Source organism: Tachyglossus aculeatus, chromosome 3 (genome assembly GCF_015852505.1).
Source record: "Tachyglossus aculeatus isolate mTacAcu1 chromosome 3, mTacAcu1.pri, whole genome shotgun sequence".
Lineage (NCBI taxonomy): Eukaryota > Metazoa > Chordata > Mammalia > Monotremata > Tachyglossidae > Tachyglossus > Tachyglossus aculeatus.
The window spans coordinates 23,252,194-23,266,051 of record NC_052068.1 but is presented as its reverse complement, the minus strand read 5'-3'; the positions used below and the strand labels follow the sequence as shown (position 1 = coordinate 23,266,051).

Sequence of the window (13,858 nt, the reverse complement as noted above, 5' to 3'; positions counted from 1 at the left end):
GGGAGGGAAATCATTATATTGTTCCTCCAAGTATACTGTTTTGCCACTGTTGGAGTTGGATTATGGGCTGTCTGGATTATTGGTCTGCTGTGACAGGGTTGCTTATGCTGAAAATGCTTTGGACAGTGGCATTTTCCATGCTCCATGGTTGTCAATGATGGGCTTGTCAATTTTTTTTATGGTATTTATTGAGCTCTTACTATGTGCCAGGTACTGTTCTAAGCACTGGGTGAGCACTGATACAAGGTAATCAGGTTGGACACAGTCCATGTCCCACAGGGGGCTCGCAGTCCCCATTTTACAGATGAGATAACTGCGGCACAGAGAAGCTAAGTGACTTGCCCCATGTCACTCAGCAGACAAGTGGCAGAGCTGGGATTAGCACCCAGGTCCTTCTGATTTCCAGGCCTGTGCTCTTTCCACTAGACCATGCTGCTTCTCAATGAAGCAGTCAATGAAAAGTCTATGGGGAGAAAGCACCATTCACTACATGTGTGGTTAAGGTAGCCTTGAAAATAATCTAATTGGCAGCAGCATTAGCTACTCCATTTTGGCAGGTGTTCCCCGGTGGCGGCTGGCAAAGGGGAACTTTGGCTCCCTTCCCTTCACCACTCTTTTCCCAAGTTATGGTTTTTGACTTCTTCCTTTCAAACATGATCCGTACTTGACTCCAGGACACCAGGTCTCAACCTCTGCCCAGGGTGGCTTAGCCAGTGGGGAGGAAGGGTGATGGAGCAGTCCCCTCTCCACCCTCTTCCCACACTCCATACCCTCGGCCCTGTATGGGGTCTCCTGCAAGGTTTCCGGGTTTAGTTATTCTGAAAAACAAGAGAAAACTGCTTCCTGATCATCCCTTCAGCTTCCCAAGTTCAAAATATGGGTCCATCCCAAGTCCAAAAGATGGAATGGCAAAGGTCACAGTGGCCCCCTATGGCTGTTAGTTGTCTTCTCCACTTGAGCCAGCCCAGCTAGAGTCAGATGAGCCTGAAAGGAGAACGGTGGCCATCTGTGTCTCTTTTGCTGTCATGGCATCCAGTACAGTCCTCAGCCCCAAGTGAGATCCTTAAATACCTCCTGACTGACTACTATCACTCTCATTCTCTACCTCAGTGCTTAAAAAGAGTGTTGGGAAAATAGTGAGAGCTTAACAAATACCACAGTTATGATTTTTTAAGCCATTTCAAGCTAGGAAATTGTTTGGCATTATGGGAGAGATGAAGAGTGGGGAGATTTATAGCTCTTTGCCTGACCCAAACCAAGGGGTCAGAACAGTATCTGAGTGAGAAGAGTCAGAGTTCAAATCTGGCCCAGTTCGTGAGGGCCTTGGGCATGGCCTGGCCTGGCACGGGGAGGGGGCAGTCAGCCTACAGTGTGGCTTAGTGGAAAGAGCACAGAACCGGGAGGCAGGAGATTTCACTTCTATTTGCCTGCTGTGAGATCTTTACTTCTCTGTGCCTCAAATTTCCTCATTTGTAAAATTAAGTACTGTGGTCCCTTCCTCCCTCTTAGAAACCCCATGTGGGACAGGGACTCTGTCCAATCTGATTGTATCATATCTATCCCAGCACTTAATACAGTACTTGTTCTATACTAAGCACTTAAAAGATACCACAGTTATTATTAATATACTTATTGTTGTGCCTGCTCTTGCCACAGTTACCCACCTGCAAAACGGAAAATAGGACCAACCTCACGACCCTCCTCTCAAATTAGACTCCTTTCCCTGGCCCTGCACTAGAGAAGGGCTGCTGGAGAGACTCTATCTATGAAGCTTAGAGCTTTGCCTGGTTCCAGGGGAGGGCTGGGGTCAGAACGGGGAGGATCCACTGTTGGGAGAGAGGAGGAGGAGAGGGAAGAAAGTGAAATAAGGAGTGACACCTGCTAGCAATAATAATAATAATAATAATAATAATAATAATAATAATAATGGCATTTGTTAAGCACTTACTATGTGCAGAGCACTCTTCTAAGCACTGGGGGGGATACAAGGTGATCAGGTTGTCCCATGTGTGGCTCACAGTCTTAATCCCCATTCTACAGATGAGGTAACGGAGGCTCAGAGAAGTGAAGTGACTTGCCCAAGGTCACACAGCAGACATGTGGTGGAGTAGGGATTCGAACCCATGACCTCTGACTCCAAAGCCTGTGCTCTTTCCACTGAGCCACGCTGCTTCTCTATATATTGAGAAGCAATATATTCTCTCTATATAGAGAATATATTCTCTATATATTCTCTCTCTATATGTTGTCAACTTGTACTTCCCAAGCGCTTAGTACAGTGCTCTGCACACAGTAAGCACTCAATAAATATGATTGATTGATTCTCTAGTTATTAGTAAAATAATAATAATATTTGTTAAGCTCTTACTATGTACCAGTGGAAACAGCATGGGCCTGGAAGTCAGAGGACCTGGGTTCTAATCCAGACTCTGCCACTTGTCTGTTCGATGACCTTGGGCAAGTCACTTCACTTTTCTATGCCTCAGTTACCTCATCTGTAAAATGGGGATTAAGACTGTGAGTCCCGTGTAAGATATGGACTGTGTCCAACCTGATTGTCTTGTGTCTGCCCCAGTGCTTAATACAGTCCCTGGCACACAGTAAGCACTTGAAAAGTATCATTAAAAAACAAAAACAAAAACCAAAAAACTGTATTAAGTGCTGGGATAGATACAGGTTGGATACAGTCCCTGTCCCACGTGGGGCTCTCAGTCTAAGTGGGAGGGAGAACAAATATTTATAAAAATGGGGATTAAGACTGAGCCCCATGTGGGACAGGGGCAGTGTCTAAGCTGATTATCTTGTCACTACCCCAGCATTTAGTTCAGCACCTGGCAAATACGTAAACACTTAAAATACTATTTTAAAAAAAGGACAGGGGAGTCTTTTGGATTTTCTCTGAATACCTGGGGAAAAGAAAAAATAAAACAAAGAACAATAACAAAAAAAATGCACAGTTGTCCTCCTCACAGTTTGATGGCCTCCAGTCAGAAAGAATGAGGAACATAAAAGTAGAGAAGCAGCGTGGCTCAGTGGTAAGAGCACGGGCTTTGGAGTCAGAGGTCATGGGTTCGAATCCCAACTCTGCCACACATCTGCTGTGTGACCTTGGGCAAATCACTTAACTTCTCTGAGCCTCAGTTACCTCATCTGTAAAATGGGGATTAAGATTGTGAGCCCCACATGGGACAACCTGATCACCTTGAATCCCCACAGCTCTTAGAACAGTGCTTTGCACATAGTGAGCGCTTAACAAATGCCATTATTATTATTATTATGTGGAGCATCAGAGGAGGGCATGTGTGGGCAGGTTTGTTGTTTCAGTGGGAAGCCCAGCACTTCTAAACAGTCATTCTACTTCTGGGTAGATCTGGCAAGCTGAATTCCAGCAATTGCTACAGTAGTTATCTCCCCCTCTAGACTTTAAACTCATTATGGACAGCGTGCATGCCTGCCAATTCTGTTGTACTCTCTCAAGTGATTAGTACAGTGCTCTGCAGATAGTAAGTGCTTGAAAATGTCACTGATTGATTTTACATATACAGGGACCTGAGATTCAGAAAAGTGAAGTGATTTGCCCAAGGTCACACCACAGGAAAGTTGTGGAGCTGGGATGAGAAACGCAGGTCTCCTGTCTGCCAAGTTTGGACTCTTTTCATTACGCTATGCTGCTTCCCATATGGGCTTTAGTGGTTGGGAGAGGAGTGGTGCATGTTGAGAAGACTTTCCTCCCTGCGGAGTTTGAAGGACCCAATAATAATGATGGCATTTGTTAAGCGCTTACTATGCGCAAAGCACTGTTCTAAGCGCTGGGGGGATAAAAGGTGATCAGGTTGTCCCATGTGGGGCTCACAGTCTTCATCTCCATTTTACAGATGAGGTAACAGGCACAGAGAAGTTAAGTGGCTTGCCCAAGGTCACACAGCAGACAGGCGGCAGGTCAAATCCTTGACCTTTGACTCCCAAGCACGTGTTCCTTCAACTGAGCCATGCTGCTTCCCAATCTGCCCCTGAATTAACCCTAAGACCCCCCTGTGTGGACTTGACTAGTTCTGAGCAGCGGTTGCCTCAGTGGGGGCGGCCAGGGAGCCTCTCTGGTTCAGTTAGGACAGAAATGGCACTAGCAGCAGCAGTGCTTGACTCATCATAAGTGCTTAACACCAAACTATTATTATTATCATTATTATTACTACTACTAGTAATGAGAAGCAGCATGTCTTAGATGGGTTCTAATCCCGACTCTGCCACTTGTCTGCTGAGTGACTCTGGGCAAGTCATTTCACTTTTCTGGGCCTCAGTGACCTCATTTGTAAAATGGGGATTGATATTGTGAGCCCCACTTGGGACAAGTGGCTGTTTATTAACCCACTGCTTAGTACAGCGTCTGGCACATAGTAAGCACTTAACAAATACCATAATAATAATGATAATTATTACTACTACTACTATTAAGCCCTTGCAGGTCTCTGGCCAGATCTCCACTTCCTGACAGGTGGTAGGTTACTGCCTGAGATCATCATCATCAAAGGCATCTTTTGAGTACTTACTGTGTGCAGAGCAGTGTACTAAGCACTTGGGAGAGTACAGTACAACAGAGTTGGTAAACATGTTCCTTGCACACAAGGAGCTTAAAGTCTAGATGAATTAGGGAAGCCGTTCTGGCTGATAAAAACTCTGAGCAGACGTTTACTTTTGTCTCCAATCAATCAGTGATATTTTTGAGTGCTTACTGCAGGGCAGAGCATACAAAGCACTGTACTAAGCACTTGGGAGAGTGTAATACAACAGAGTCGGTAGACGAGTTCCCTGTATACAAGGAGCTCACAGTCTAGAGAAATTAGGACAGCAATTCTGGCTGGTAAGAACTCAGAGTGGAAACTAACTTTTGCCCTAGCTGATCAGCAGGACTCTCCAGTTGCTATTTGAGGGCTAAATCACCATCCAGATGAAAAGGAAGCTAAGCCCTCCCCTTTGCGGATGGAGAAACAAGAAACAGAAGTCGCACAGCAGTTCAGTGGCAAGGCTGGCATAAACTGTTGGGTCTTGGTTCTGGGCCAGCTACACTGAGCCTCCCTCGTCCTTATCTCCCTTCCATTCCCCAAAGAAGGCCCAATTTTGGCACCTTTAGCTGGCTTTTCTCCAGCAGGGATGTGCCATGCCATGCCATTGCTGCCTCTGATGGGAGCAGGCAGGCAGATTGCCAACAGCCTGAGTCACCTCTGAAGCAGTGAAAGCAAATAACAATCCGTGGGGAGTGTTTTAAAAGGAAAGGCCCCAGATCCAGGGAGACCAGGAAGGTGAAATACTGCCTGTCCAGTGTCCTAGCGGGGTTTCTGCTTTTCTAAAAATAGCATTTGCTAAGTGATTGCCATGTGCCAGATACCGTATTAAGCACTGGGGTAGATAGAAGATAATCAGGTTGGACACAGTCCATGTCCCTTGTGGGGCTTGCAATCTTAATCCCCATTTTAAAGATCAGGTAACTGAAGCCCAGAGAAGTGAAGTGATTTGCCCTAGGACACATAGCAGACAAGTGGCAGAGCTGGGAATAGGACCCAGGTGCTCTGACACCCAGGCCCGTGCTCTAACCACTAGGCAACACTGCTTCTCTGGGGTTCAGGGTACAGCTGGGCCTAGGTTCCCCCTCTAAGTTGTGGGATCAGGCGATCTGCTCCCTCTGGCCCTCTGGCCTCGGGCTGTGTTTCATTCATTCATTCATTCATTCAATCATATTTATTGAGCGCTTACTGTGTGCAGAGCACTCTACTAAGCGCTTGGGAAGTACAAGTTGGCAACGTATAGAGACGGTCCCTACCCAACAGTGGGCTCACAGTCTAGAAGGGGGAGACAGAGAACAAAACAAAACATATTAACGAAATAAAATAAATAGAATAAACATGTACAAATAAAATAAATAAATAGAGTAATAAATATGTACAAACATATATACATATATACAGGCACTGTGTGGAGGGGAAGTAGGTAAGGCGGGGGGATGGGGAGGGGGAGGAGGGGGAAATAATGGCATTTATTAAGTGCTTACTATGTGCAAAGCACTGTTCTAAGCGCTGGGGAGTTTACAAAGTGATCAGGTTGTCCCACGGGGGGCTCACAGTCTTAATCCCCATTTTACAGATGAAGTAACTGAGGCCCAGAGAAGTTAAGTGACTTGCCCAAAGTCACACAGCTGACAATTGGCAGAGCCGGGATTTGAACCCACGACTTCTGACTCCAAAGCCCGTGCTCTTTCCACTGAGCCACGCTGCTTCAGATTGAGATAGTTGAGATTGAGATTGTTTACCCCTTAATCTCTGCTGTCTGCAGTTTGCCTGAAACGGGCAGCATTTCCAGTGAAGGAGGAGATCTCTTCCAAGAGTGCCTTCTCATCACAGCATTCAAAGGTTCCTCAGTTTATGACTGCTTCTTTCTCCTTTCCACTCATTCTAGAGCCCAGGGGCATCTCACAGAAACAGGACTCAGGAAATACCAAGAATGCTCTACTGCCTCTCTCTATTCTTTTGGTAACAGACAGAAGCAGTGTGGCCTAACGTATAAAGCACGGGCTTGGGAGCCAGAGGACCTGGGTTCTAATCCCAGCACTGCCACTTGTCTGCTGTGTGACCTTGGGCAAGTCACTTAGCTTCTCTGTGCCTCAGTTTCCTCAACTGCAAAATGGGGATTCAATACCTGTTCCCTCTCCCACTTAGATTGGTACTGTATCCAGCCTAATTAGCTTAAAACGGTGATTGATACGTAATAATAATGATAGTATTTGTTAAGCACTTACTATGTGCAAGGCACTGTATTAAGCACTGGGGTGGATACAAGCAAATTGAGTTGGACACAGTCCCTGTTCCAGAAACAGCTCACAGTCTCAATCCCCATTTTACAGCTGAGGGAACTGAGGCACAGAGAAATGAAGTGACTTGCCCAAGGTCACACAGCAGACAAGTGGCGGAGCTGGTAGTAGAACCCAGGTCCTTACGCGTATCCATTACGCCATGCTGCTCCCTAATAAGCACTTAACAAATGTAGTAGAACCTTGGGATCCCGGCTTGATGAGAGCAGAGGTCAGGTACTTACTGTAAAGGCCAGTTTCATCCAGGATCTCTGATTTGATGATCTCCTCTATGATGTCTTCCAGGGTGACGATGCCCATCACCTCATAGAATGGATCCCCTTCTCCGTCGTTATTTACCCGCTGGACAATGGCCAGGTGATATTTCCCTACTGAGTCAAGAACAAAAGGAAAAATAGAATCACCTCCATTTTGGAAACCAGTACACCTGGGACAGACAGCTAAGGACCAAGACATGGCAGGGATGAAGAGAGTCAGGATGAGCTCCATTTTGAAGAGGTGCAGATGTGTATCAGAAATAAAAGCGAAAGAACAGAGCATTATGCGGAACACACCTCGTCACTAACCTCAAGAAGAGTGGCAGCTGGGTGAGGGTAAACCGGGAACTAGGCAGGGGCCTTAATGGGACCTGGGCGAGCCCCAAGCATTCAGTTGTCTAGGTGAATTAGCTAGTTTTTCCATGAGCCAAATACGGACCCAAACCTCAGGGGGATCCTAAGAACCAGCCCATTCATCCCAAAGCCCTTCAACATAGGATAATTCTCAACCTGAACCCAGAATCAGAACCTTACAGGCCTGAGGCATTTCACTACCTTCCTACAGCCCCTGGGCTCCCTTCTCCCTTCAGGGATGGCTACAGCACCTCAAGCCTCAGTGGCATAAGTCCCACAGCTTTAGCAATCTAGTCTGGCATAGCCTAGTTCTGCCTAAGCCCTGACTATGCCCCCTTTCCCTATTCTTCCACTCCCTTTTGTGTTGCCCTGACTTCCTCCCTAATTCATACCCCTTCCCAGCCCTACAACACGTGTACATATCTGTAATTTATATATTAATGTCTGTCTCCCCCTCTAGACTGTAAGCTCGCTGTGGGCAGGGACTGTGTCTGTTCAGTCCCTTCTAGACTGTGAGCCCATTGTTGGGTAGGGATTGTCTCTATATGTTGCCAACTTGTACTTCCCAAGAGCTTAGTAGAGTGCTCTGCACACAGTAAGTGCTCAATAAATATGATTGAATGAATGAATGTTAGAAAGTTCCTTCCCAAGTGCTTAGTACAGTGCTCTGCACACAGTAAACACTCAATAAATATGATTGACTGGCTGACCTAACACCCTGTCTTGGGCACCCAGATCTCTCCTGGAGAGATTGTCCTGGTAATGAACTAACCTAATTAACCATCTATCGAGGCTGGCTTGTCTGTCCAGCCTGAATCACCTTGACTTTGCCTCTAGACTGTAAGCTTGTTGAGGGTAGGGGATGTGCCTGTTATATTATTATATTGTACTCTACCAAGCACTTAGTACAGTGCTCTGCACACAGTCAGTGCTCAATATATATGATGGACTGACACTGCCTGTAGGACACAGCAGAGGACCCGGATGATAATATTGTTGCTCCGTTGAAGATTGCCTGGTGGTCCTTGGGTTGGCTGAAGCTCTCTCTTGAGAAATCCATTTCCTTGTGCTATTTGCTTTTTTCCTTTCCTTAGCCTGCTTCACCCCCATCTTTTTAACTATGAGACTGATCTCAGCATCACTGGAGTCCAGGGAACAATCAGGAGTTCTGCAGAAGAGCTGCTTTATCTAATGGCTACTTGATGGATTTTTTTGTGCCATCACGGTTCGCTTGACCCATGGTGGCATCTACAACATATATGGTTCATTCATTCATTCATTCAATCACATTTATTGAGCACTTACTATGTGCAGAACACTGTACTAAGCGCTTAGAAAGTAGAATTCAGCAATAAGGAGAGACAATCCCTGCCCACCACCGGCTCATAGTCTAGAAGGGGGGAAACAGATACCAAAACAAGTAAACAGGCATCAATAGCACCAATATAAATAAATAGAATTATAGACATATGCACATCAAAACAAGTAAGCAGGCATTAATATAAACAGAATTATAGATATGTACATATATACACAAGTGCTGAGGGGTGTGGGGAAGAGCAAAGGGACCCAGTCACAGTGATGGGGAGGGGGAGCTGAGGAAAAGAGGAGTTTAGTCTAGGAAGGCCTCTTGGAGGAGGTGAGCCTTCAGAAGGGCTTTGAAGTGGGGGGAAGTGTGATTGTTTGGCAGATTTGAGGAGGGAGGGCATTCCAGGTCAGAGGTAGGATGTGGGCCAGAGGTCGACGGAGGGACAGGTGAGAACGAGGCCAAGTGAAAAGGTTAACACCAGAGGAGCGAGTGTGTAGGCTGGGATGTAGAAGGAGAGAAAGGAGGTGAGGTAGGAGGGGGCAAGATGATGGAGAGCTTTGAAGCCAGTGGTGAGGAGTTTTTGCTTGATACGGAGGTTGATAGGCAGCCACTAGAGCTGTGCATCAGCTGTTTTGGATTCATAAGACTGCATTTTCAATTTTTGCTTTTTTTTTAGTGGAAGCCCTTAATGGTCCTGATAATTGAAAGAACTCCCTTCTCCTTGATCCCCTCTAGAATGTAAGCTCGTTGCAGGCAGGAAACATTTCTTTAAATGGTATTTGGTAAACGCTTGCCAGGCACTACATAAAGTGCTGGGGTAGGTACAAGCTAATCAGATTGGACACAGTCCATGTCTCACATGGGGCTCACAGTTTTAATCCCCATTTTACAGATGAGGTAACTGAGGCACAGAGAAATGACTTCCCTAAGGCCCCACAGCAGACAAGTGGCGGAGTAGGGATTAGAACCCAGGTACTTCTGACTTTCAGGACTGTACACAATTCACTAGGCCATGCTGCTTCTCTTTTCTGAGGAAGCTAGTACATGTGGCAGTGCATCCTACGCAAACCCTGCCACTTCCTGCTGGTCTGAGACAAGAAATCAATCAATCAATCAATCAATCATATTTATTGAGCGCTTACTGTGTGCAGAGCACTGTACTAAGCGCTTGGGAAGTACAAGTTGGCAACATATAGAGATGGTCCCTACCCAACAGTGGGCTCAGAGTCTAGAAGGGGGAGACAAAGTACAAAACCAAACATATTAACAAAATAAAATAAATAGAATAGATATGTACAAGTAAAATAAATAAATAAATAAATAAATAAAAAGAGTAATAAATATGTACAAACATACACACATATATACAGGTGCTGTGGGGAAGGGAAGGAGGTAAGACGGAGGGATGGAGGGGGGGCGAGGGGGAGAGGAAGGAGGGGGCTCAGTCTGGGAAGGCCTCCTGGAGGAGGTGAGCTTTCAGTAGGGCCTTGAAGGGAGGAAGAGAGCTAGCTTGGCGGATGGGCGGAGGGAGGGCATTCCAGGCCCGGGGGATGACGTGGGCCGGGGATCGACGGTGGGACAGGCGGGAACGAGGCACAGTGAGGAGATTAGCGGCAGAGGAGCAGAGGGTGCGGGCTGGGCTGGAGAAGGAAGGTGAGGTAGGAGGGGGCGAGGTGATGGACAGCCTTGAAGCCCAGGGTGAGGAGTTTCTGCCTGATGTGCAGATTGATTGGTAGCCACTGGAGATTTTTGAGGAGGGGAGTAACATGCCCAGAGCGTTTCAGGACAAAGACAATCCTGGCAGCAGCATGAAGTATGGATTGAAGTGGGGAGAGACACGAGGATGGGAGATCAGAGAGAAGGCTGATGCAGTAGTCCAGATGGGATAGAATGAGAGCTTGAACAAGCAGGGTAGTGGTTTGGATGGAGAGGAAAGGGCAGATCTTGGCAATGTTGCGGAGCTGAGACCGGCAGGTTTTGGTGACGGCTTGGATGTGAGGGGTGAATGAGAGAGCGGAGTCGAGGATGACACCAAGGTTGCGGGCTTGTGAGACGGGAAGGGTGGTAGTGCCGTCAACAGAGATGGGAAAGTCAGGGAGAGGGCAGGGTTCGGGAGGGAAGACAAGGAGTTCAGTCTTGGACATGTTGAGTTTTAGGTGGCGGGCAGACATCCAGATGGAGATGTCCTGAAGGCAGGAGGAGATGCGAGCCTGGAGGGAGGGGGAGAGAACAGGGGCAGAGATGTAGATTTGGGTGTCATCAGCTTAGAGATGATAGTTGAAGCCATGGGAGTGAATGAGGTCACCAAGGGAGTGAGTGTATATCGAGAACTGAAGGGGACCAAGAACTGAACCTCGGGGAACCCCCACAGTAAGGGGATGGAAGGGGGAGGAGGAGCCTGCAAAAGAGACTGAGAATGAATGACCGGAGAGATGAGGAGAACCAGGAGAGGATGGAGTCTGTGAAGCCAAGGTTGGATAGCATGTTGAGGAGAAGGGGGTGGTCCACAGTGTCGAAGGCAGCTGAGAGGTCGAGGAGGATTAGGATAGAGTAGGAGCCGTTGGATTTGGCAAGCAGGAGGTCATTGGTGACCTTTGAGAGGGCAGTTTCCATGGAAGTAGGGGATGGAAGCCAGACTGGAGGGGGTCGAGGAGAGAGTTGGTGTTGAGGAATTCGAGGCAGCGCGTGTAGACAACTCGTTCAAGGAGTTTGGAAAGGAATGGTAGGAGGCATATGGGGCGATAACTAGAAGGTGAGGTGGGGTCAAGAGAGGGTTTTTTTAGGATAGGAGAGACATGGGCATGTTTGAAGGCAGAGGGGAAGGAACTAGTGGAGAGTGAGTGGTTGAAGATGGAAGTTTGATTGATTGATTGTTGGGGAGCAAAGGAGTCTCCCTGCATAAAACAGGAAGGCAGACTAGAGGACCATTCAAGTTTCCATTCTGTGATCATTTGACATTTCTTTTGTTTGACCTGAAATGCTGCTGGACCTCCAGAGAATATGTCAAATCAAAGTTCTCACCGGATTTTTTGGTGAAGAAATAATTTTACCACATAACAAGGTCCATGAGAGCCAGCAGGGAAGTGATGAAATGATATTCTGGGACAAGTCCTTTAAGGAAAGGACTCAACACGGAACTACCCCAAGGAGGAAAAGACACCATTAACAATAAATATTCCTTCACTGCAAATCTGCAGCAATGTATTTTTTCATTCTTCTATTCTGAAGGCAGATATTTACCATAATAAACAAGAGTATTAAAGCAGCATCCAAAAGCCTTTTGAGAAATACAGGTGATAACACCACAGTCAGCTTTTGTCTTCAGTTCTTACAATGGTTGTCTTCCCCTTCAATGTGTCAAATGAGAAGAGCCACTGTGGAACTGCCGCATCCACACTAAATGTCAGAACATGGAAGGGAACTAAGACTGCCGACCATCACCTAGGACAAGAGAGAAATGATACCCAACCACGAAATGAAGAGTGTGTTCGCAAGTGAGGGCCCACGCGGCAGGCCCACCACCGCCTTCTTTTCCCAACTTTGAACTACCATGGATCCTCTGCACAAAGTAAGCGCTCAATAAATATGATTGAATGAATGAACCAGGGACAACCCACGAAACCGGACTTTGGTTCTGTTCATTTGCAGGGGGACAAGAAAGCTATTCAAGTTCAAACACGGAGGTCCCCCTCAGTTTGTTTAAACACCCTTTCTGCCATAGGTGGGGCTTTGCCCAGGGTCACCCACTAGGACAGAGGCAAAGTGCAGGTGAAAAATTAAAACAATACCTCAGAGAGCATTACTTTTGTCACATTTAACTGCTCCCTTCTGTATGGTTCAAAGGTGATGAGTACTCTGAAATGTAGCAGCCAGTCAACGAATGCAACCAGATCTTGCTCAACAAGCAAACGGGCGGCATTAACGAAACCCCTCGCCCCTCTCTCCCCTCTCTCCCCTCCCTCGGTCACTCCCCGACCCGCTGAGCTGAGCAAAGGGCATTTCTTCTATTGTGGACCTCCAGGCCCACAGGACACCCTGCCTCTTCAAAATTTCACCCCCCAGTAGTGAAAACAATGCTTTGCACATAGTAAGCACTTAGTAAATACCACCATGACGATGATGAAGAATTATAATTGTGCTCACCTCCTCCACTGCCTTGGTGCAACATCACCCTGGATGATGTTGAGCTCCTCCTTGTATCCCCCCAGCACTGAAAACAGTGCTTTGCACATAGTAAGCGCTTAGCAAATACCACCATGATGATGATGAAGAATTATAATTGTGTTCACCTCCTCCACCGCCTTGGTGCGCAGCTCCAGGGTGCCCTGGATGATGTTGAGCTCCTCCTTGTATCCCCCCAGCACTGAAAACAGCACTTTGCCCATAGTAAGCGCTTAGCAAATACCATAATGATGAATGATGATTGCGCTCACCTCCTCCACCGCCTTGGTGCGCAGCTCCAGGGCACCCTGGATGATGTTGAGATCCTCCTTGAGCAGGTCGCGGTAGGGGTGGGTGGCCCTGAGGGTCTCCAGCAGCTTCTCCCGGGTGTAGAAGGTGCCGATGTCTGGGCGCAGGGCCCAGTCGAGCAGGCGGCTGAGCGGATAGCAGAGCGGGAAGGCCAGGGCCATGAGCAGGCGGGCAAGGCCGACGCTGCGAGTGGCAATGGGAGCAGAGCGAGTAGGGCCTGAGCTCGGTGCCCAGGAACACGACCCCAGCACCCAGCAGCGCCGGCAGCCAGGGGAAGGGCCCTCTGGAGGGGGCCGGGGTGGCATTGGCTCATTCATTCAATCGTATTTATTGAGCGCTTACTGTGTGCAGAGCACTGTACTACGTGCTTGGGAAGTCCAAGTTGGCAACATTTAGAGACGGTCCCTACCCAACAGCGGGCTCACAGTCTAGAAGGGGGGAGGCAGACAACAAGACAGAACATATTAACAAAATAAAATAAATAGAATAAATATATACAAATAAACTAAATAGAGTAATAAATATGTACAAACATATTCATTCATTCAATCGTATTTATTGAGCACTTAGTGTGTGCAGAGCACTTGTACTAAGTGCTTGGGAAGTCCA

At 47.2% G+C, this 13,858-nt stretch overlaps 1 protein-coding gene across 1 annotated transcript in view; it reads right to left on the bottom strand.

Annotated features, from left to right (window-relative positions):
- The window catches only part of CNNM1 (cyclin and CBS domain divalent metal cation transport mediator 1), a 35,155-nt gene extending 21,636 nt beyond the window's left edge, over window positions 1–13,519 (bottom strand). The window contains exons 1-3 of the mRNA XM_038743354.1: window positions 13,213–13,519; window positions 12,513–12,525; window positions 7,084–7,227 (exon numbers count right to left, since the gene is read on the bottom strand). Of these exons, the coding sequence (XP_038599282.1) occupies window positions 7,084–7,227; window positions 12,513–12,525; window positions 13,213–13,410 (355 nt within the window). The 5' untranslated portion in view covers window positions 13,411–13,519. The remainder of the gene's footprint in view (window positions 1–7,083; window positions 7,228–12,512; window positions 12,526–13,212) is intronic.
- Between the last annotated feature and the right edge of the window lie 339 nt (window positions 13,520–13,858).